General features: G+C 33.1%; 1 protein-coding gene and 1 long non-coding RNA gene across 10 annotated transcripts in view; one reads left to right on the top strand and one right to left on the bottom strand.

Moving 5' to 3' along the window:
• The first annotated feature begins 233 nt into the window (after positions 1 to 233).
• Positions 234 to 21,932, top strand: part of LOC145129162 (uncharacterized) — a 28,688-nt gene continuing 6,989 nt past the window's right edge. For all 9 annotated transcript variants that reach the window (XR_013717333.1, XR_013717332.1, XR_013717334.1 and 6 more), the window contains exon 1: positions 234 to 521. This is a non-coding gene — a long non-coding RNA (uncharacterized LOC145129162). The remainder of the gene's footprint in view (positions 522 to 21,932) is intronic.
• LOC145134111 (coiled-coil protein) lies at positions 1,313 to 2,865 on the bottom strand. The gene is made up of 3 exons (XM_079069020.1): positions 2,187 to 2,865; positions 1,825 to 1,944; positions 1,313 to 1,576 (listed from the first exon to the last, which is right to left on the bottom strand). Exons 1-3 carry the CDS (start codon positions 2,745 to 2,747, stop codon positions 1,562 to 1,564), a joined length of 696 nt encoding a protein of 231 aa, XP_078925146.1. The 5' UTR covers positions 2,748 to 2,865; the 3' UTR covers positions 1,313 to 1,561.

Genomic DNA, 21,932 nt, shown 5'->3' with positions numbered 1-21,932 from the left:
TAAAAAAAACACTAGCAAAAAGCTAGAACAAGAATATAATTAGTTCATGAGTGGGTTTAGCATCCACTCATTCCAATTCAAACTTGCCTTCTGACGTATATATGACACAAATTAAATTAATGTGACACGCAACATGTGTAAACATGTATAATTTAATAAAATTAAAACAAAAACTTTAATCTATTAAATTTTAACCCTGATTGGCTAATAATCATCAATGCCCTTATCCTAGTTGTCCTGCCTTTCACTAGAATCAAGATTCACTCTCAAGTCTCACCATCTTAGGCTACTCAGTCATGCTTCACGACTTCACTCCAATTTTTGTCGAGTCTCACTATATGACCTGAATTACACCAAGCTTTTAGAATCTAGATTCAATCCTCGGATTCCTGTCAAGTCTACTGCAAAAGTTCAAGGCTTTCTCTTTCACGACTTGACTTTCCCAAATGAAACCTGAAGCTCCGCTCAAATTTCTAAATTCCACCTTTGTTTCTTCAGAATTTATGGCTTCTAACACCATGGTACGTTTCTTTTTTCCTTTTTCTGTATGACCTCTAACTTTTGATTTTAGTCTTTGATATTCATAAAGCTTTCAAAATTTAGATCCTTATGTATGTGGATTTTGGTGCGATTTGTAGCAGATGTGGTATTTAGAAAGCTTTCACCATAGCTTCTTGAGTTTAGTCTTTGGTATTCCTTTTTATGTGGTGTTCATAAAGCTTTCACCATAGCTTCTTTAGATATACGGGTCCCAGAAGGCTAAATTTTGACTAAAATCTCTTGTTTGAACAATGAATTTCTTAGATGGTTTACTGTATAAACTCTCGATTTTAACAGTCAACTATATGAACTAGTTTTTTTAACTATTTGTTTCTTTTAGATGGATGATTTTTTTCATCCAGTGACACTAATTAAAAATGGACAATTTTTTTCATATAAGATGTACTCACATACTAAATTTGATGGTTCAAGATGGGTAGAAAGAGATTGATTATTGTGTTCAAAAAGCAAGACAAAGTGTGAAGTGTAAAAGGTTTGTCAAGATCGCAAATAAAAGTTTTGGTTGTGTGAAGTTAATTTATACCAAAACAGGGTTAAGTAAGTCATTTACTTGTTTTAAAACATTTTGGGAATGCCATAAGGAGTTTCTATTTTGTACAAAATATAAATTCGTATAAACCTTTTTTTTCATGTTAACACCGTTAAAAACATATCATATTCGTGGTGTGTCACAAGCCACACAAGTTATTTGATCAATCAGATAACACATTAAAGAAACAGCTACTACAAGTACACAAAAATTGTTTAAAGATGGACAAAGGAAATTATTATTACTTTCATTAAAATAAGAGAAATATGAGTCCAAAGTTCATACAAGATCATACCATTGTTTAAACTTTAGAACAACAATCACAAATGCATAAGGGAGCACAAAAAGGGGCAAAAACACCCTCCAAATTAGGTGTTACCTTATACACAAATGATCACCTCTATACATGAAACCACAATCTCTCTCTCTCTATTAGGAATATATATTGCATCTCGGTTGAAATTGTGCGACCTATTTCTCTGCAACCTAAAAGAATACAAAAAATATAATTATTATCTCTATTAGGAATAAATATTTAGTAAATAGTCTAATTACAATGAGTTTATAATGTTATGTTGATCATGAGCCTACTAATGATTGAAAAAACTGCATGTTTATCCCTGAAGTCAGAGTCACCATGTAAGTATCTCTTAAGATGAGATAACACCACACATCATCAAAAGCCTACTAAAATACTAAAACAAAAGTAAGACATAAGATCATCAAATATATACCTGGTTAAGTGGATTATCAGGAGATTTTTTCCATAGCTTCCATATCATGTCCTTATACTGGGTGTGAGTTAGGCCAGGCTTTTCAGCTTTCAGATTGGGAAGCTCAGCTTCTTCAAAAGCCTGCAAATTTCAATAATTCAACACTTGAGAAAGACCAAATAACATCATAAAATTCAACTTTTTAGTTCTAATATAGGCAGGTTGATGATGTATTAACCAACATATATGTAGCCAAATTCAGCATTCTCACAGCAAAAAACAAAACTTCTCAAACAATCAAACACCCAATAATCAAAACAATCAGAACTGTAATCTGTAGAAGTTATCCATTGTCACTAATGAACTAAGAACCAAAAACGCACCTTAAACGAGGCTTTAAGCCTTTTCTCAGGATGTTTATCCACAGGCAAGCTATCCGCAACCGACATCTGAGCAATCGCCTCCTCCACTGACCTAGCCTCGATCACTGCATCATCCCGATTAGTATTCTCAACAAGCACCATTTTCTCATACTCCTCCTCCTTCGCCGTTCGACTCTGCTTCCGTTTTTCCTCCTCCGCTTTCTTCAAGATCTGCGCCTGCTCCTCCTCCTTCCGCCGAATCAGCTCCGCCTCAGTCACCTTCGGCACCGGTATCGAAACCCTAGTCGCTTTCTTATCCACCTTCTTAAGAGACTTCTCGAGCTCTTTCTCCTCAATCTCTGCCAGCCGCCGCACCTCCGCCTTCCGAGCAGCAGCCTCGGCTTTCTTCTCCGACTCCTCCTCGCGTTTCTTCGCAGCACGTGACTTCCCTCCCTCCGCTTCACGCCAGTATTTCTCCTCCTTCTCACGCGCGTCCTTTTCCTTACGCTCCGCCTCCGTGGCGCTCTTCCGTGCCCTAGAAGCCTCCGCTTTGCTGTTCACCCCCATCTTCTTCGGCGGCATCGTTACGATTTCCGATCACAAATTCCAATCCCCCGCTACTAAATTGTTTTGATTAATACGTTCAGTTCGGAGAAATGGAGGAAATCTTTGATCGGTTTTCTGTGTTTGTGTCAGTCCGTGTTCATTATGTTCTAAAAAGTTAGTTTAATACATTCAATTTAACACGTTATCGATGTTGGGCTTTACTTCAAGGCCCATCGCACAAACATCCTAAAATTAAGACAGAAATTAGCCACTTATGTCTAGTTAGGCATGCACAAACCGGTTTTTTTATGAATAATACAGGTTCAGAAAATCGGTTTGATTCTGGTCAACGTAGTCAAAACCAGTTCACTCGGAAATCGGTTCGGTTCCAAACTGGTAGTCCTAAAAAAATCCGAATATATGTAAACCGGTTCAGAAAAAACCGATTCAAAAAACCGGTTCAAAAACGGTTCAAAACCGGTTCGGCTCATATAAGGTTTTTTAAGTGTAAAATAGGAATGGTTTTTTTTTAGATTATATTGATTTTGATTGTGTTTAACCATAAAAAAAAAAAATTAGGCTTCACAATAGGTTTTTGGGGGTTGAATGAATTGGAAGGTATAAAGCCTTATAATACACACATATTACATATACACGTCCATATATATGCCAAAAGATTTTTTTCATTTTTTTTTATTTGTTTCTTGTTTAATAATAAAATACATATCTTTTGATGTATTAACTTTTTTTTTTTTTTGGTTTTATATTTGATGTTTGTGTATATGTACAAAAACATAATGTATGTACAAAATTGTTCAACTTGAATGAACACATTTTTTGGAGCAATTTTCAACCTTTTTTTTTTGTTTTTTTATATTGGAAATACATAATACAACTTCAAACATAAAAACACAAAACATCCAAATTGTCAAACTAATACATCTTCAAATATAAAACATTGTTGTCGTCGTAGTCTTCATTCCAAGTTCGTAGTCATTGTATTTATTCGTCATCCGTCATGTCGTTACGTAATCCTCTCTCATACTCGATCTCTTCTAGGGTGAGTGGCACCTTCTTCCTCATGTACTCGTGCTTCGGCATGCAATGATGTGCCTTCTAGTACTTCAACGTCTTGTATCTGTTCCACGCCATCAAGGTAGCATTTCAAGCAAATACACACTTCCACCGACAAAGGGGTTAGTTTTGTTCTTCTTGGTGATATTACCCTGCCACTAACAGAAAAAGCCGATTCCGAAGCTACCGTAGAAGCTTAGGAGCTTAGTAGATCACGGGACATAGCGGCTAGAATCGGAAATTGGGTTTCCTTTCCTTTCCACCAAGCCAAAATATCAAAATTTTCAAACTCTTGAATACTCATTTGAGACAAGAAATCGGAACCAATGTACCTTCCGAGCTCACTACTAGGGGTGTTAGACCGAGCTCGTTTCGAATTTTCATTCCTCAAAGTATTATAAAGCCTAATTGTTTCGTTATTTTGGTGAGAAGTGGATCCGGATGCCCCCGTATTTTGCATCATGTCATGAATTAGGGGTGAGCATGATGCGGTTTGGTGCGGTTTTAGGATCAAACCGAACCGCAAACCGCACGGTGCGGTTTTTGAATTTTAGAAACCGTTGTGTGCGGTTTTTCAATGGTTCGGTTTTACGGTTTTTAAGTGCACTTTCGGTTTGTACCGGTTCGGTGTGGGTTTTAAACCGAGTTAAACATATGGTGTAGTTTTTTATGTTCACTGGTACGATTTTTTTAACTGTGATGTTCATGTGAAGATTTATGATTGTATGACATGGTGTCATTTTATTTCCTCACATTTAGAAGCTGTAATTTTGAGTTTTTTTATGTTGTTTACTTGATCACTTCATTTGCAACTCATATTTCCAAGCTCATTTTTTTATTCAATTTGCACTTTGAAGTTACAAGCTTGCAAGTTGTAGCCCACATAGTGTTTACACTTACACATAATCATTAAGTCACAAACATAAAGTGACAAACTCACATATTAAACCTAATACCCAATTACTAATTACTGTCAAGTGTAATATATAATATATGTATAAATTAGTGATTTGTTTTAGTGTTAATAAGCTTGCGGTGCGGTTCGGTTTTGGAGGTCCGGTTTCTAGAAAAAAACCGCACCGCACCAATAAATTCGGTTTTTCAAAAAAATAAACTCCGCACCATCGGTTTTTGAAGAACTTTGTTAAATTTTGAAACTTCATTTGATGCATAATCCATGTCATCATCCAATAAACCCAAATCGTAACAAATATTTTCAATTAAAGTCTCAACCCCCCCAACATTTAGAGCCGGATTCAAAGCGGCAGAACAAGTAATAATGGGAGGCATTTCTTGAAAATATTTTTTTAACTTTGCTTTCATCGGTTTCATCATATTAGCAAACATTGTGCTCATCATTTCAAACTCATTTATTTTCGCACACATTAAAAAAATTTCGTTTAAAACTAAAAAACTTGTAGGACAATAAACCCCCGATAAAAAAGTAGTTGTTTTTTAAAAAACATCAAACATGTCCATGACAAGTTTGATAGTATCCCAACTTGATTCCGGATAAGCCATAACCTTATTACGGTCCGCAAGGTTGTCATGGAACATTTTTAAAGTATCTTTTTGACGTAAGGCACATTCAAACATTTTGCAAGTGGAGTTCCATCGAGTATTATTTTCCCAATTCGGACCTAAAAAGAGGGCATTCGCATCGACAAAAAGTTGCATATAATTATGATATCGAGCGTTACTAGAACTAAAAATATCTTTTAGCATGTCTTTGAAACCATCTTTTATAGTTTCAATGCTAGTTAGTCCATCTTGCACAACCAAATTAATGATATGTGCAACACATCGACTATGAAAAAAAACACCATCACAAATTAGTTTATATTTTAGTTTTAGTTGTCCAACCGTGACGGTGTTGTTTGAAGCATTATCAAAAGATATAGAAAAAATCTTTCCTTCAAGTTTATAAGTTTTGATCCACAATCGAAAATTTTAAATAAGTTTCTACCGGTGTGCGGGTACTCAAACAATTCAAATGTAATCGTATGCTTCATCATTACCCAATTAATTGGATTAATCCAATGAGCGGTAACACAAAGGTACGCATCCGGTGAACCGTGAGGAGCCGTCCAAACATCAGAAGTTAAATTCACACCGGTTTCTAAAGATTAAAATCCTAAGATCATTTCATTTTTTTGCAAGTTTCCAAATTTCAATACAATCACGTCTAATAGAAGTACGACTCACATGGCAATATCGTGGTTGGAGAGTATCTTGGATGAGTGAAGTCAATCGTTTGTTGTCGAAGTGGTCAAAAGGCAAGCATTCTTGAATCACGAACTTCGCCATCCTATCCCGAACTTTAGCCAAATCGTAACTCCACAATGTTGCATCATTCGCCATTGTTGTTTGATTATGTCCCGACCCAAATTTCAACGCGGGGCATCTTTTGGTCATATGAGTTTTCAATGTCGAATTCCCATCTTCATTAAAAAAAGCACCACATTTCTTGCATCGCGCTTTTTTTATACCGTTCGACATTACACACAAATCATAGTTGCACCAAATAGCCGGATTTCTATTTGTTTCTTTGATGCTAACAAATGTAAGATTGTTTGATGAATCTCCAACACCAACGGAAGCCGAATCCATTGTTTGAATTAAGAGCGTTTTTTGAACTAAGAGAGGTTTTTTAAGGTTTGGTTAAGGTAAAGTTGAGACCTAAACATCTAATACATATATATACTATAAGCAATGGTTAATATGGTCAAAAAGGAGCCAAAATCGGGTCCTCAACAGCCTCAAACATCTATATAGCCGTTAGGAAAAGACAAAAAATGGTAACACTCGAAAACCGGTTCAAAACCAGTTCACCAACGGTAATAATCGCAAACCGGTTCAGAAAAAACCAGTTCCAAACCGGTATCAAGGGTACAAAGTGCGAATTGGTCCAATCCGGTGGTTCGCTTCGGCATCGATTCGGTTCTTACGTGAACCGGTTCAGGGCTAAACCGGTTTTCGGTTCAGCTACCGGTTCGGTTCCTGAACAGGTTTTTTTGCCCACGCCTAGGTCTAGTAGTCTATAGGTCCAAATCAAATAATCTAATTGGTGGTCCAAGATTCGTTGGATCGATCTCGAAACGGTCCGATCTTTTAAAGCAGGTCTCCAAAAGGTTCGACATTTATCTGACCATTCCCGAATGGTCTCGAACCTTGGTCTGGTCTTTTTGGGTCTGAAGTCTTTGTGTGCGCTTTTTTCTGTTCGATTTTGGTAATTTTTTGGTTTTTTTGTTTGGTTTCGATTTTTTTCGTTAACAAATGTGTGATTAATACCAAATGATACATTAAGATTTAATAAAAATGGTACACTGAAATTTACTAAAAGAAAGAAGGGAAAAGTTAGGTAATGTCTGATTAAAAAATGTGTAATTAACATAAAAATTATATGTATATTGTAACTCCAAGTTTTTTAACATAAAGTACATCCAAAACATTTCACTTATTATTTATAAAACACATTGGTGTATATTTTCATTATCAATCCAACATAAGTAGTTATCAACATAATTGGTTCAAAAAAAAAAAATACAATGATTTGAGTCGGGTATTACTCTCTCTCTTCTACGATCTTTATTTCAGAAATAAAGTTACCTACGAAACTCATATCAACAAAAGAATAATCTATAAAGAGCTTAATGAGTAATCTTTAACAATGATAAACATAATAATTATGACAAAAATACACCACTCATCGGTGTATATTTTCTCGAAACTCGGTTACCTATTAAAGTTTATATTTACTCATTTCTCAAGTTATCATATTCTTTCTACATTCACTCTCTTTTGCTACTCTCTTTGTACTCATTCTCTTTCTTTCTCTCTACTCTCTCTCTCTCTCTCTCTCTCTCTCTCTCTCTCTTTCTCCCTACTCTCTCTTTCTCTCTCTCTCTCTATCTATCTATCTATCTATCTATCTATCTATCTCTCTCTCTCTCTCTCTCTCTCTCTCTCTCTCTCTCTCTCCATCTCTCTATCTCTCTCTATGTCGCTATACAATACTTTATCTCTCCCAACCTTATACTTACAATCTATCTCTATACTTCTCTTGTCTATATCTCCTTCTCTCACTTTATAATTGTCTCTATCTCTCTTGATATATATATATATATATATATATATATATATATATATATCCTTCTCTCTGTCAATATCTCTCCCACTATATAATTTTCTCTATATATCTCCCTCCCCATCTCTCTTATTCTTTATAAATATCTCTCTTATTATATATCTTTTTCTATCTATCTCTCTTATTATATCTCATTATATAGATAACTCACACTCTCTCTCTCTCTCTCTCGCTCTCTCTCTCTCTCTCTCTATATATATATATATATATATATATATATATATATATATATATATATATATATATATATATATATATATATATATATATATGTGTGTGTGTGTGTGTGTATGTGTGTGTGTGTATATATATATATATATATATATATATATATATATATATATATATCCCTGTCTCTCTCAATATCTCAACTATAATAACTCATTAACTTGTATAATAATACTCTATTATTTATCTTAGTAATACTTGCTCCTTAATGCCTATAGTAATATACAACTATATGTCTCAATCATAGTTGTTTATTAATGCATCTGCTAATACTCTATTTTTCCTTTCGAATGTACTTGTTATGAATATTATACTTTGTTATGTATGTCAATCATATTCTTCTATTTACTCAAATAGTAGTAAAGTACTATAATTCCCAATTATTCTGTTAATAACTCGTATATCATTAGGAAGCTATAATTCTCAATTATAACAAATACTCAACTCATACAATATTAGTAAATAATAGTTCAAATACTATACTCAACTCAAAATATGTACAACAATCATCACATATCTAGATATCAATAATTTAGAGAGAGGCGAGGTTACTTACTTGATTAGTTAGTGAAGACTAACCATTATTCTGGCATCCATATCTGCACTGCTTTCAATTCATCACTTGTCCAACCCTATTTGGACAATATATCAAGTTCGTTGGAACTTGTCTAATCTCTTCGGTATATCAACTACAATGATAAATTATCTGATCACTAACCAGACCCGGTGACTCATTCCACTACGCGTCGTGATAACCTAATAGTTGACCATTTGACTTTGACTTACGTTGACTTTCTCGAAATAGCAACATACTTTTATCTCAACTTCAAACGGTTATAACTTCTTCATAAGAACTCCGTTTTTGACGATCTTTATATCCACGAAATCGTCTCAGAGTAATCTATAACTTTATTCCAATAAATCTTGTACATTCATGCATAATAATACATGTTATGAAAAACAAGTGTCACCAGTTCTCCCCTCCTTAAAAGGATTCCGTTCTCGGAATCTCGCTAAGTAAGTAAGGGTATTTCAATCTATATATCTTCTCAGAATCTTATGTCACAATCTCAATTTGTTATAAGACATTTCCCTCGTCAAATATTAATATATAAGTGTCTTGAGGACTCTTATTCTTTTCTCATACCATATAATACTCGTAGGTATTTTAAATTTGTTTTCTCTTAAACTTTCTCCAATAACTAATTAGTCATTTATCTCTATCATAATAGTAACCCAATTAAGTCATACCGTGACTTATCATGTTGATTACTGTACTCCTACCATACTAGTATCTGAAACTCTCACCGTTTGTTATAATGCATAAATTTTACATGTATCTCAAACATGTTTGTAAATCTCTAAAACTTTGGTCATTAAAGACCATTCTGCAATTAAAAAGCATATTGATTGCTAAAGAAATTAGGAGATCTCAAAGATAAATCTCAAAAGTAAATATTAGTATAATGCGGTTAAGTCAACTAACACATAACTGCAACAACTCTTAAACTCTACTAATGTAACTAAGGGCTTCACATTTTATTATTTATTATCATAATACATTCTCAATGTATGTTCTCTCTCCGACTCTAATCATCCTTACCGATAGTATTTTACTTATTGCTAATCACAACTCTTAACTCTTTTCAACCAGTAGTATTCCTCTTACTACTATTCACAATCGACTAGTATTTGGCTATTTTCAATTAATAATATTTCTCTTACTATTAACCATAACTTATGGCTATGACTACTCACTCATCCCAATTCGTCATCTAATTCTCATTAAAGACATAATTCAACTTCCACTCTAAAAGAACTCCATACATGATCTCTTTATAATACTCATAATAATTACAATAAAATTTTCGAAATCTCTCGTTTCACTATTTCAATTATTTATACTCTCAAATCTTAAGTCAGCTATGCACACAATGAATAATGTATTATATAATAATCGATTAACCCTTTGATTCTTAATAATGATGTCAATCTTGTGATGATATCACATTTAACTCTTACGAATACTTTATCTCAGGTCTTCATGGTCATTCTTGTAGACATAATCAATCAAAAGCTCATTTTCTTCATATGTACATTACTCTAACTTCACTTTTGTTCTGTCATAACAATATGTTCTTTTCATATACTACTCTGGCTGCGTTACTTACGCAATGCGCCACTTGTTTCTTCTCAAATACTTATTACATTTTCTCTAGGTTTAAACAACTCATGTATTTCCTTATGTTATTAATAACTCTAGCTCGTCTTTTCACAAACCGTGTCGTGACCTTTCAAAAGAGTGCCACATTTTCTAATTAGTCTTTTGAATATAACAATATACTTCTTAACTGTGTCACGGTCTCTCTTCAACCGCGTCACGAATCCCAAGTAAATTGTCATCTTTTTCTAAAAGTGTTACTCTAACTATTTGGCTATGGATAACTTTAATCGATAGGGAAAATAATCCCGATGATTTCAATCAAACATATCATTCTTAATATACCCCTTAAGAACTCTAATTTAATATTTGTGTTCATTCGATAACTCCAATCTCAAATACATCCATTTCTTCTTTTGGTAGCTTTAACTCTAGCAACCAGACTTTCTCATTTCACCTCCACTTAAGCGTATTTCACGTATGCCTCTCAAGCCTATTTAACACCATAAATTTATCAATACACAACTCTAAAGATGTTATTTAATATACGACTCGTAGGCATCATAATCACATAAGACTTAAGGATTTTTATAAAGGATAAGTCATTTCACTTACTCATTTATATATACCAAAGTACATTGTTACTTTTAACTCTACTATTATGATTGTATTGTTTAACAATTAATCTCGTTAGTCAAACGATTTCAAATATGTTTAACATCTTGTCACTAATGCTAGTTTTAAAAATATCAAAATTTATTCACGTATCACGGTAATAACTAAGTCATAATTATAGTCGAATAAATCTCTCAGCGTTACGAACGCATAAAGTTCACATAATTATAGGCAACAACTCTATGATGCTGAAAACTTATTTATAATGATAATACTTTTACGGTTGCTCAGACCATCATCGTAACTAACAATTCTTAGTAATGCATTTTGAGTTACTCAAGCTACCATTACAATCGTCACAAAATACTCATTATGTGACCTCAATTCTCTCGTTACTACATATCACAAGAAACTTGGTATGTGATTTAGTTTATCTAATTACTCTATACCACTATACACAATCTCAACTTTCTATTCTCAATGCATACAAGGGTTATACTCAATTCTTTACACTATATAGCTTCAATATAGTTATATTACACTTACTTAAAATATTTTACCACAAAATACCCGTTATGTTGTTTACAATACTCATTCTCTCTACTCGTCAAGTATTATCACAAAAAGCTGGTATTGTGACTCACTGTACTCTTTTTATGGTGATAGTTAAAACTCTCACTCTTGTTACTCAACTCCTATATTCACAATATCATTCAATAAAAATTAAGGTATAAACAGCACAACATTCTCTAGTTACATATAATAGTTAACTAACTTACCCGTATAGTTAAGTTAACTAACTTATACTCGTATAGTTAAATTAACTTATACTATTCTTCTCTATTCATTGGTTTAAGTTTAGGAATCGAACACTAGATGCCTAATTCATTCAAACCACGTCTATGATACTAACTTATAACAACCAACTTTTTAACACACGCTATACCCAAAATTTTAATTTATTATTTATAAAACACATTGGTGTACGCTTACAATAACAATCTACCACAAGTAGTTATCAACATAATCGGTTCAAAGAAAATATCATACAATGATCCGAGCAAGGTATTACTCTCTCCCTCTCTTCTGAAATCCCTATTTCATAAATAAAGTTACCTACAAAACATATATAAATAAAAGAATAAGCTACAAAGAGTTTAGTAAGTAATCATTAACAATGATAGACATAATAATTACGAGATAAAAATACATCACTCATCGGTGTATAGTTTCTCGAAACTCGTTTAAATTTAATCATTTCTCAACTCATCATATTCTTTTTCTACATTCACTCACTTTCTCTTTCTTTCTCTACTCTCTCTATACTCATTCTATTCCTTTATCTATACTCTTTCTTTATATGTCTCTCTCTCTCTCTCTCTCTGTTGCTATACACATACTCTATTTCTCTTTATCTTTATACTAACGCTCTATCTCTCTATCTCTATACTTCTCTTTTTCATCACTCACTCTCTCTCTCTCTCTCTCTCTCTAACTGTCACTATCTCTCTTGATATGTTTTGCTCATTATATATATATATATATATATATATATATATATATATATATATATATATATATATACCTATCCCTCTCTTTTATTCTCTATCAATATCTCTCTCATTATACACACACACACACAAACACACACACACACACACACATATATATATATATATATATATATATATATATATATCAATATCTCAGCTATACTAACTCATTAACTTGTATAATAATACTCTATTATTTATCTCAGTAATACTTGCTCCTTAACGCCTATAGTAATATACAACTACATGTCTCAATTATATATATTTTCTATTAACGCATTTGTTAATATTATATTTTATATTTCAAATGTACTCGTTATGAATATTACTTTGTTATGTATCTCAATCATACTTGTCTGTTTACTTAAATAGTAATAAATTACAATAATACTTAACTATTCTATTTAATGACTTATATTGCATTAGGCACTTATAATTCTTAATTAAAATACTCAACTCATATGATACTAATAAATTATGATTCAAATATTTTACTCAACTCTAACTATGCATAATAATTATCACATATCTAAATATCATTAATCTAGAGGGAGGTAATGTTACTTAATTTATTAGTTAGTGATGACTAACTATTATTCTGGCCTCCATCTCTAGACTGCTTTCCAATTCATCACTTGTCCAAGCCTATTCGGACAATATATTAAATTCATTAGAACTTGTGTAATCTCATCACTACATCAACTACAGTGATCAGTGATCAATTATCAGATCAATAACCAGACTTGGTAAACATTTGTCACCAAACCAATCAAGTTTTTAATATAATCGCCTAACGACTTAATCTTGCAACCCATTAACTCATTCGACAAATCTCGGTAAATTAGGGTATTTAACCCGCAATGACTGGATTAACATTTAACAAATCACCTAGTTCACCATATCACGAAATCTCGTAACACATACTCGGGTCTAACAACCCTCTGCGAAATATCACATGAACGTAATTATGTAATAATAGGATAAAAGATACATCAACTAATCCTATAACACAACTGTTATATCCACTATACACTAGTACAACTCGTCTGTTATAGGCCTTCGGGAACACCTCCTGAGTCGCTCCCCTAACTGAATGTGCCAAAACCCTTAAAATGACACAAGTGCAAGCTATTTATACTATTGTGCGCCGCGTCGCTGCAAGAAGCGCATTGTGCCACGACAAGAAGCACACTGCGCCGCGATGATGATGATATCTCTGTCTTTGCCACATGTCGTACTCCTTCGCCACATGTATCGGTGACTCATTCCACTCCGCGTCGTGGTAAGTGTGCAACCACGCCGTCGTAACCCAAGAGTTGATCGTTTTCGTTTGACTTTTGTTGACTTCCTTGAAATAGCAACATACTTTTATCCTAAATTTAAATGGTCATAACTTCCTCATACGAACTCCGTTTTTGACGATCTTTTATATCCGCATAATCGTCTCAGAGTAATCTATCATTTTCTTCCACTAGCTCCTATCCATTCATGCATAATAATACATGTTATGAAAAACAAGTGTCACATATATAAACTTTTACTTCCATTTTTTTAGACCGGTCTTGCATCGTTCTCGAAAACGGTCCGATCTTTTTTATGACCGACCTCGAAACGGTCCGTTATTTTTCGGACCGGACTCGGGCCCATCTGATTTTTTTAGGGACTATGAGACCTGTCTTTTTTTTCATATTTATTCTACGGTTGTGGTATTTTAATTAATTGTCCTTGCATAAGATCCATGATGATTATGTCACATATAACATTTAGATCAAATATATGGAAAAATCTTAAGAATACATATCTTATAATTAAGTGACGAATGAATGTTGATTAATGAAGATTCAAATGGGAATGTGAATCTTGACTAGATTTGATTAGATGTTAAGTAAACACATTGGGGGTGGTGTAACAATATATTGAACAACTAGTCATCTACGATTAATACAATATGCGTAGAGTCGATTCGGAAAAGAGATTTTTCTTGTAAGAACATGACAACCTAAGTTCAGTAATTCGGAAAGATGAAAGAAGAGAATATGAAAATATCGATAGTGCAAATTTGAGGAAAGAATGATGGAGAATTGTGAAATAAGTATGAAATATAACTATATTAAATAATACGAGTTTATAGGTTAAAAAGTTTAACTAAAATAATAGAGTTTCGAAGTTGATAGTCACTTTTTTGATTATGGAGATGAACAGTGACAGTATTTTATTTTTATTTTTATTTTTTTTGGCTTTTCCAAATAAATTCTTTTTTGTATTCTGAAATGCCAATTCAAGCTCTTGTTTCTAAATGGTATATATATATATATATATATATATATATATATATATATATATATATATATATATATATATATATTAGGTTACAACCCATGAAAACTACAGGTAAAAAATTTATAAAATTTTATTAAGCTAATAAGATATAAGGTTTGTTTAGACTATTATATTGATAATTTAAAATTAACATATAATTTTAGTTGAATATCCAATATAGACATCCTACCCTAATAAATGAAAATATTTTTACCACTTGTCATTTCCTCAAAATTTTTGCCACATATCATTATGTGAGATTTTTAAATTACTTAAATTTCACATGTCATTATGTGGTATTTTCATTTTTTTGTTAATAAAAAATTAATCAATTCCATTAATTAACATCTCTATTATTATATATGTAAAATATTAATTATATTAAAAATGTATAGATCAACACTATAATTAATGAAACATTTATTATTTAAGATAAATATATTTTTCTCCATAAAATGAATATAATAATAAATAGTTGTTATGAAATATTAGTTTGTGAATGACCATTGGATTCTCCATTTCTCCCATAACTCCCCATCATTATTTAGCATTAGTAACACCCATTTCAATGTGTTTTATGAATGTAATAATGCACCATCATAATGTGCATTCATATTATAACTCATCTTTCATCTTATTTGGATAGTATAAATAGTGAGCCATATGTATTAGAAACTTGATGATTTCATCACAAGTATTGGAATAAGAGTTCTATCTACTCTCATATCTTTCTTTACTTTATAATTTATCTTGTTATTTGATCATATTTTATTACACGTTATCAGCACGACTCTACCATAGAGCTCTAACTCTTTATCGCTCATATTATTTTCAGGTATGTATTTTTTATAAGTCCACATGTATAATGATTACAAATTATTTTACGAAATTTCTTAACTAACAATTCCTTAACATACAAGTCTTTATTTTGATTAGTATTTTCACTATGGAAAACTATGTTATGCTAGAGAAAACTTTCTCTACTTTCCATGCCACCAACATGCTCCTGTAGTAGCAATATCGTGAGAAAGGTTTAAAAAAGAATCTGAATTAATCTCATGTCTTCTTGTGGCTAAACAAAACAATGAGTTATTGATGAAAAATCACCGATCAATCCTGACCGGTTCTAGTGCATTCCCTATAGTGAATGCAACATCATATAATCATAATAGTCGTGGGTCTAACCGAGATCGTGGAGGTTATAATAATTATCATAAAAATAACAAGATTACAAGTAACCACCAGAAGTTGGAAAATAGCAAAAATCGACATCCTAATGATAAAAGTGGTCAAGGAAAAAGGAAAGTTGAAAATGTTTGTCACCGATGTGGAATGACCGGTCATTGGTCTTGTACATGCCGCTTACCAAAACATTTTGTTGATCTTTATCAAGCTTCTCTACAATCTGAAGAAAAATAAAATATCAAAACAAAATTTATTCAAAATGATTTTCACGAAGATCGACCATAAATGACACGTTTGGATGTTGTCGATTTTCTTGTCTGCCCAGAAGGGACAAGTGGTGTTATGGATGGTGATGGAAGAATGATGTGTAGTTTTGTTTCATGTCATTTATTATGTTTTTATGTCATATTCATATCATGAGAAATGATGCCATCACAATATTCTCAAAGTAGTAAAATATGAATTTATTTCTCTAAGTCGAATGTATCTTATGTTTTATTTATTTATTGAAGAGAAATACGGATACTCGCAAAAGAAATGAGGAAAATATATGTCTTGCAGACAGTGCAAGAACACATAGCATTTTTAATATGAAAATTATTTTACTTACTTATCAATTAGAGAAGCAAATGTTAATACAATAACGGGTAATGCAAAAATGATTGAAGGCTCCGGAAGAGCGAATATCATATTACCAGAAGGGACAATAATTATAATTGGTGATGCATTATTTCATCAAAATCACCAAGACATTTATTAAGTTTTAAGGATATTCGGTCTAACGGATATCATGTTGAAACAACTAATGATGGTGATAAAGAGTATCTCAATATTACAAAATGATATCGGGAAAGAAAAGTCTTTTGGAAAAATTACCCGTATTGTCCTCCGGATTGTATTATACAAATATTAGAATGATTGAATCTCATGCTATTGAAAATAAAAGGTATGATAACACCTTCAAAGTTTGGCATGACCGGTTGGGTCATCTCGGATCAATTCTGATGCGCAAAATAATTGAAACTTCAAGTGGTCATTCCTTGAAAAACTAGAAGATTTTTCAAGCTAATGAGTTGTCTTGTGTTGCATGTTCTCAAGGAAAATTAATTTCTCATCCATCATTGAATAAAGTGGGGTATGAAAGTCCTAGTTTCTTAGAAAGAATTCAAGGGGATATATGTGGACCAATTCATCCACCATGTGGACAATTTAAATATTTTATGGTTTTAATTGACGCATCAACTAGATGGTCACATATGTGCTTGTTGTGTAGTCGTAATCTCTCTTTTGCAAGATTACTTGCACAAATAATCTGCCTAAGGGAACATTTTCCCGATTACCCAATTATGAAAATTCAACTTGACAATGTTGGAGAATTTAAGTCACAAGCTTTTAATGACTATTGCATGTCGATTGGGATAACTATTGAATATCTTGTTGCATATGTTCATACACAAAACGGTTTAGCTGAGTCGTTAATCAAACGACTTCAATTAATTGCAAGACCATTACTAATGCATTATAAACTTCCTATAGACATAAGGGCATGCAATTTTACATGCAGCATCACTTATACGCATCAGGCCAACTAGTTATCATAAGTTCTCCTCTATTCAACTGGTTTGCGGTCAAGAACCAAATATTTCCCATCTAAGGATGTTTAGATGTGCAATTTGTGTACCCATTTCTCCACCTCACCGCACAAAATGGGTCATCAAAGAAGAATGAGAATTTATATTAGATATGAATCTCCATCTATAGTAAAATATTTAGAACCATCAACTGGAGATTTATTTACAGCTAGATTTGATGATTGTCATTTTGATGAATCAGTTTTTCCAACATTAGGGGGAGAAATAAAGAAGCTGGAGAATAAATCTCTTGAAATGAATTATCACTTTCAGTTTTAGATCCTCGTTGAAGTCAATGTGAACTTGAAGTGAAAAAGATAATTCATTTACAAAATATAGCAAATCAATTGCCGGATGCATTTACTGACCCTAAGAGAGTAACAAAGTCTCATGTACCAACTGTAAATGCTCCAGTTAGAATTGATATCCCAGAAGGAAAAATGTGACATCCCCATTTTCTCGGCTAGAAAAGACCGATTTTGTTTTTGCTTTATAAAAATCAGAGTACCTCTTTTAATAAAAATGTTGCGGAATTTGTTCCCAGAAAAAAACATGATAAATACGTTATCAAAGGATTTCCGAATAAATGTGTTTTTATCCATTTTAAAACATTTGGGATGTCATCGTCAATACAGAAACATAAGCATAAACAGAACTTACATTCATTTACACTAGTGATCTACATCTCTTTTAAATCTCTCAGTGTAAAGTAGCTTCATATCGACACCTGTGATACAAATAAGCTTGAGTGGGTCAGGTTGGGAAACCTGGTGAGTACATAGGGTTTTCAACCAACAATAATATAATTATTATGTTCAACATCAAACAATCAACCCAATTACCCATCCCCATTATCTTCTTTACTCTTAAGGATCTTCCCTAAGATTTAGCTATTCCTCGTTCATTCATTCCTATAGGTTGCGAGCCTTCTAGTGTTCCACTAGCCTATTTAGAATAGTCCGTGGTTGTCATCCATACTCTGCTAGATGACGGGGCCATCACTTGGGTCATCGTTTGGCTCGTCGTTTGGCTCATCGTTTTGGCTCATCGTTTTGGCTCATCGCTTTGGCTCATCGTTTTGGCTCATCGCTTTGGCTCATCGCTTAGGTCATCACTTAGGTCATCGCTTCGCACCATATTTTATCACTCATATATCATTGCTCATCATTCATCTCATCTTTCATCGCTCATCATTTATCTCATCTTTTATCGTTCATCATTTATCTCACCTCTAATCTACCCATGTTTTACCCAACACATTTTGTAGATATAAAATACATATACAGTTTAGATAATTTAAAACATGTATAAAACATTTCATCTAACATAGACAACAAGTATTCAGATAGTATACACACATAGCATGTAATTTATATAAAATACTTCATATCTATGTGTAAGATGAAAGTAACTATGCACTCACCTGTAAAGGTGGTGACTCGGCACTCGGACATCACTTCGTTACTCTTAAAACAATTTTCCTTTGACAAAACCTAGTATCATTACCACTAGAGTTTAGTCTAATGTTCAACGAGACTAATTAATAGTCTTGCTATTATTACTATTATATAAGCGTTAAAACAATACTCTTCACCCACTATGTACATATAGGAGCCAGACATGAAACAGCGGAGGGCAGAATCATTTTGGCATATAACACTTCTGAAAACCAACAACCCAGGCGGCCCTTCAAATCGGATTCCCCGTACCGCGAATGGTTACAAAGATATTATAACGACACTTATATAACCCATAATAATAGCTCAAATAATTATTATAAGGTCCTAATAACGTTACTATATTTAAATAAAAGCTATATTAAAAATTAGGTAGACGTATCTTACCTATGAGGGGGTTTGGCTTGAAGCCGGGCTCTGCAGTGGCAGGACTTCCGAGCCGAAAACTCTTTTTCTCGAGCCGTCGAGCGCTCCGGGGCTTTCTTCTAGTGCTAGGGGAGTTTTTGGGAGGTTTAGAGAGAGTGTAGAGAGAAGAAAGAATGGGAAAGGTGTGAAGAAAATAAAGGTGGGAGAGGTTCTATTTATAGGGTGAAATATGGCTAAACTTGGTGCCACATGTCACCATCTGGTGGCAAGACTTGGGGAGAAAGCAATAACCAAGATTATGCCACATCACCCATTTTCGCACAGCACACTTCTGACTTCTAAAACCCATAACTTTTGCATATGAGCTCCATTTTTGACGTTATTTATATCCACGTGTAGGTAAAAATAAGATCTACAACTTTCCTTTTGACTCCGTCGGCTGATTCTAGACCGATCTTAAATGTAACAGTAGAAGGTGACTACACTGCTAAATGTCCGCGTAAAATTCATAACTTCTACATACGGACTCCGTTTTCGTCTGTCTTTTTGTCGTTTAGTTACTATTAATGAGATATTCAATTCTCATTTAGGTCGCGTTGGCCAAAAACCGCTCGATCTAAAATTCGAGTTTCGGGTCGTGCACTGCCATGCCTAATCTTAGAAAAATCATAACTTCCTCATACAAAGTCAGATTTGGACGTTCTTTTTATGCACACTCTCGGTTTAACATATACTACGAATTTCGTTTAAACTGCTAAGGCTAGAAAGTATTTTATCGTGAATTCCTTTTTACGGTTCACGGTGTCGTGTCGGTTTTGCCGTAAAACTTCGACGAGTCATAACTTCTTCGTTATAACTCAGATTTCGGCGTTCTTTATATGTACGGAACCCTTGTGAAATATAATATAACTTGGTTAAGATTATTTATTATAAATAATCATCTATTAAAAAGTCATTTTTTGACGCTTATTATCTCTAAATTTACTAGCCCGAATCTGCGGGCGTTACAAAAAAATACAACTACAAATGAATCAAAGGCACGCCTGAAGCGTAGAAGACCAACTGGTTCCAAAGATAAAAATCCTCGAAAACGAAAGGGATCAAATATAATTGATGGTCCAAAAGAGAAAATAGAATCTTTTGAAAAGATTAATGAAGCTCCAGAAGAGCCCAATGACATAACAAAAGAAACCGGGGTACCTGATAATTATGAAAATGAAGAGATCTCAATAAATTATGTCATGACAGGAATAAGATGGAACCGAAATAAGATAGACGTCGACGATACTTTTTCATATCATGTTGCGCGTGAGATTATGGAAGAAAATGAGGATCTTGAACCTAAATCTATAGATGAATGTAGAAATAGAAAAGATTGGCCAAAATGGAAAGATGCAATCAACAAAGAGCTTAATTCTCTTACTCAACGAAAAGTTTTTGGACCTGTAGTCCGTACACCAAACGGAGTAAGACCAGTAGGACACAAATGGGTATTTGTGCGCAAAAGAAACAAGAAGAATGAAGTTGTGAGATATAAAGCAAGACTTGTTGCACAAGGTTTTACCCAAAGGCCCAAAATTGATTATTAAGAAATATACTCTCCTGTGGTTGATGCAATTACATTCCGTTATCTAATAAGTCTGGCAACACATGAAAAATTGGAGATGCGTCTGATGGATGTAGTTATCGCCTATTTATATGGTTCACTTGAGAATGATATTTATATGAAAATCCCAAAAGGGTTTAAGGTGCCAGAAGCACAAAATCCTAATTCTCGTGAAGAATATTCGGTAAAATTAAATAAATCTTTGTATGGATTGAAACAATCTGGCCGTATGTGGTTCAATTGTTTAAGTACATTTCTTTTTAAAAGAGGGCTATAAAAATGATCCATTAAGCCCATGTGTATTCATAAAAAGATCTGGATAAGAATTTGTGATAATTGCTGTTTACGTAGATGATTTGAACATAATTGGAACTCCTGTAGAATTGGAAAATGCCACTTCTTGTTTGAAAGAATTTTTTTTAAATGAAAGATCTTGGTAAAACAAAATTTTGTTTGGGTCTTCAAATTGAGCACACCAAAAATGGAGTTTTTGTACATCAATCTAGTTATCTAGAAAAGGTACTTAAAAGGTTTTATATGGATAACTCACATCTATTGAGTACCCCGATGGTAGTAAGGCATTTAGATGCCAAAAAGGACCAATTTTGGCCTTGTGAAAAACATGAAAAACTTCTTGGTCCCAAAGTACCATATCTTAGTGCTATTGGTGCACTAATGTATCTTGCTAATAATACGAGACCGGATATATCTTTTGCTGTAAACTTAGTAGCAAGATATAGTTATTGTCCAACAAGAAGACACTAGAATGGAGTCAAACACATTCTTTGGTATCTTCGAGGAACAGTGGATATGCATTTATACTAATCAAATTCTTCAAATTCAAAGTTAATTGGTTATGCAGATGTTGGATATTTATCT

Source organism: Lactuca virosa, chromosome 8 (genome assembly GCF_052849685.1).
Source record: "Lactuca virosa cultivar CGN04683 chromosome 8, Lactuca_virosa_CGN04683_v6, whole genome shotgun sequence".
NCBI classification, from domain to species: Eukaryota; Viridiplantae; Streptophyta; class Magnoliopsida; order Asterales; family Asteraceae; genus Lactuca; species Lactuca virosa.
The sequence above is the reverse complement of the archived record's forward strand: the minus strand, read 5'-3'. Positions and strand labels throughout refer to the sequence as shown.

Coding starts and splice junctions, on each gene's coding strand:
- LOC145134111 (XM_079069020.1), bottom strand. CDS start 2,747: ATGCCGCCGAAGAAGATGGGGGTGAACAGCAAAGCGGAGGCTTCTAGG. Junction 1,945..2,186: donor GGCTTAAAGCCTCGTTTAAG/GTGCGTTTTTGG, acceptor TGAAATTTGCAG/GCTTTTGAAGAAGCTGAGCT.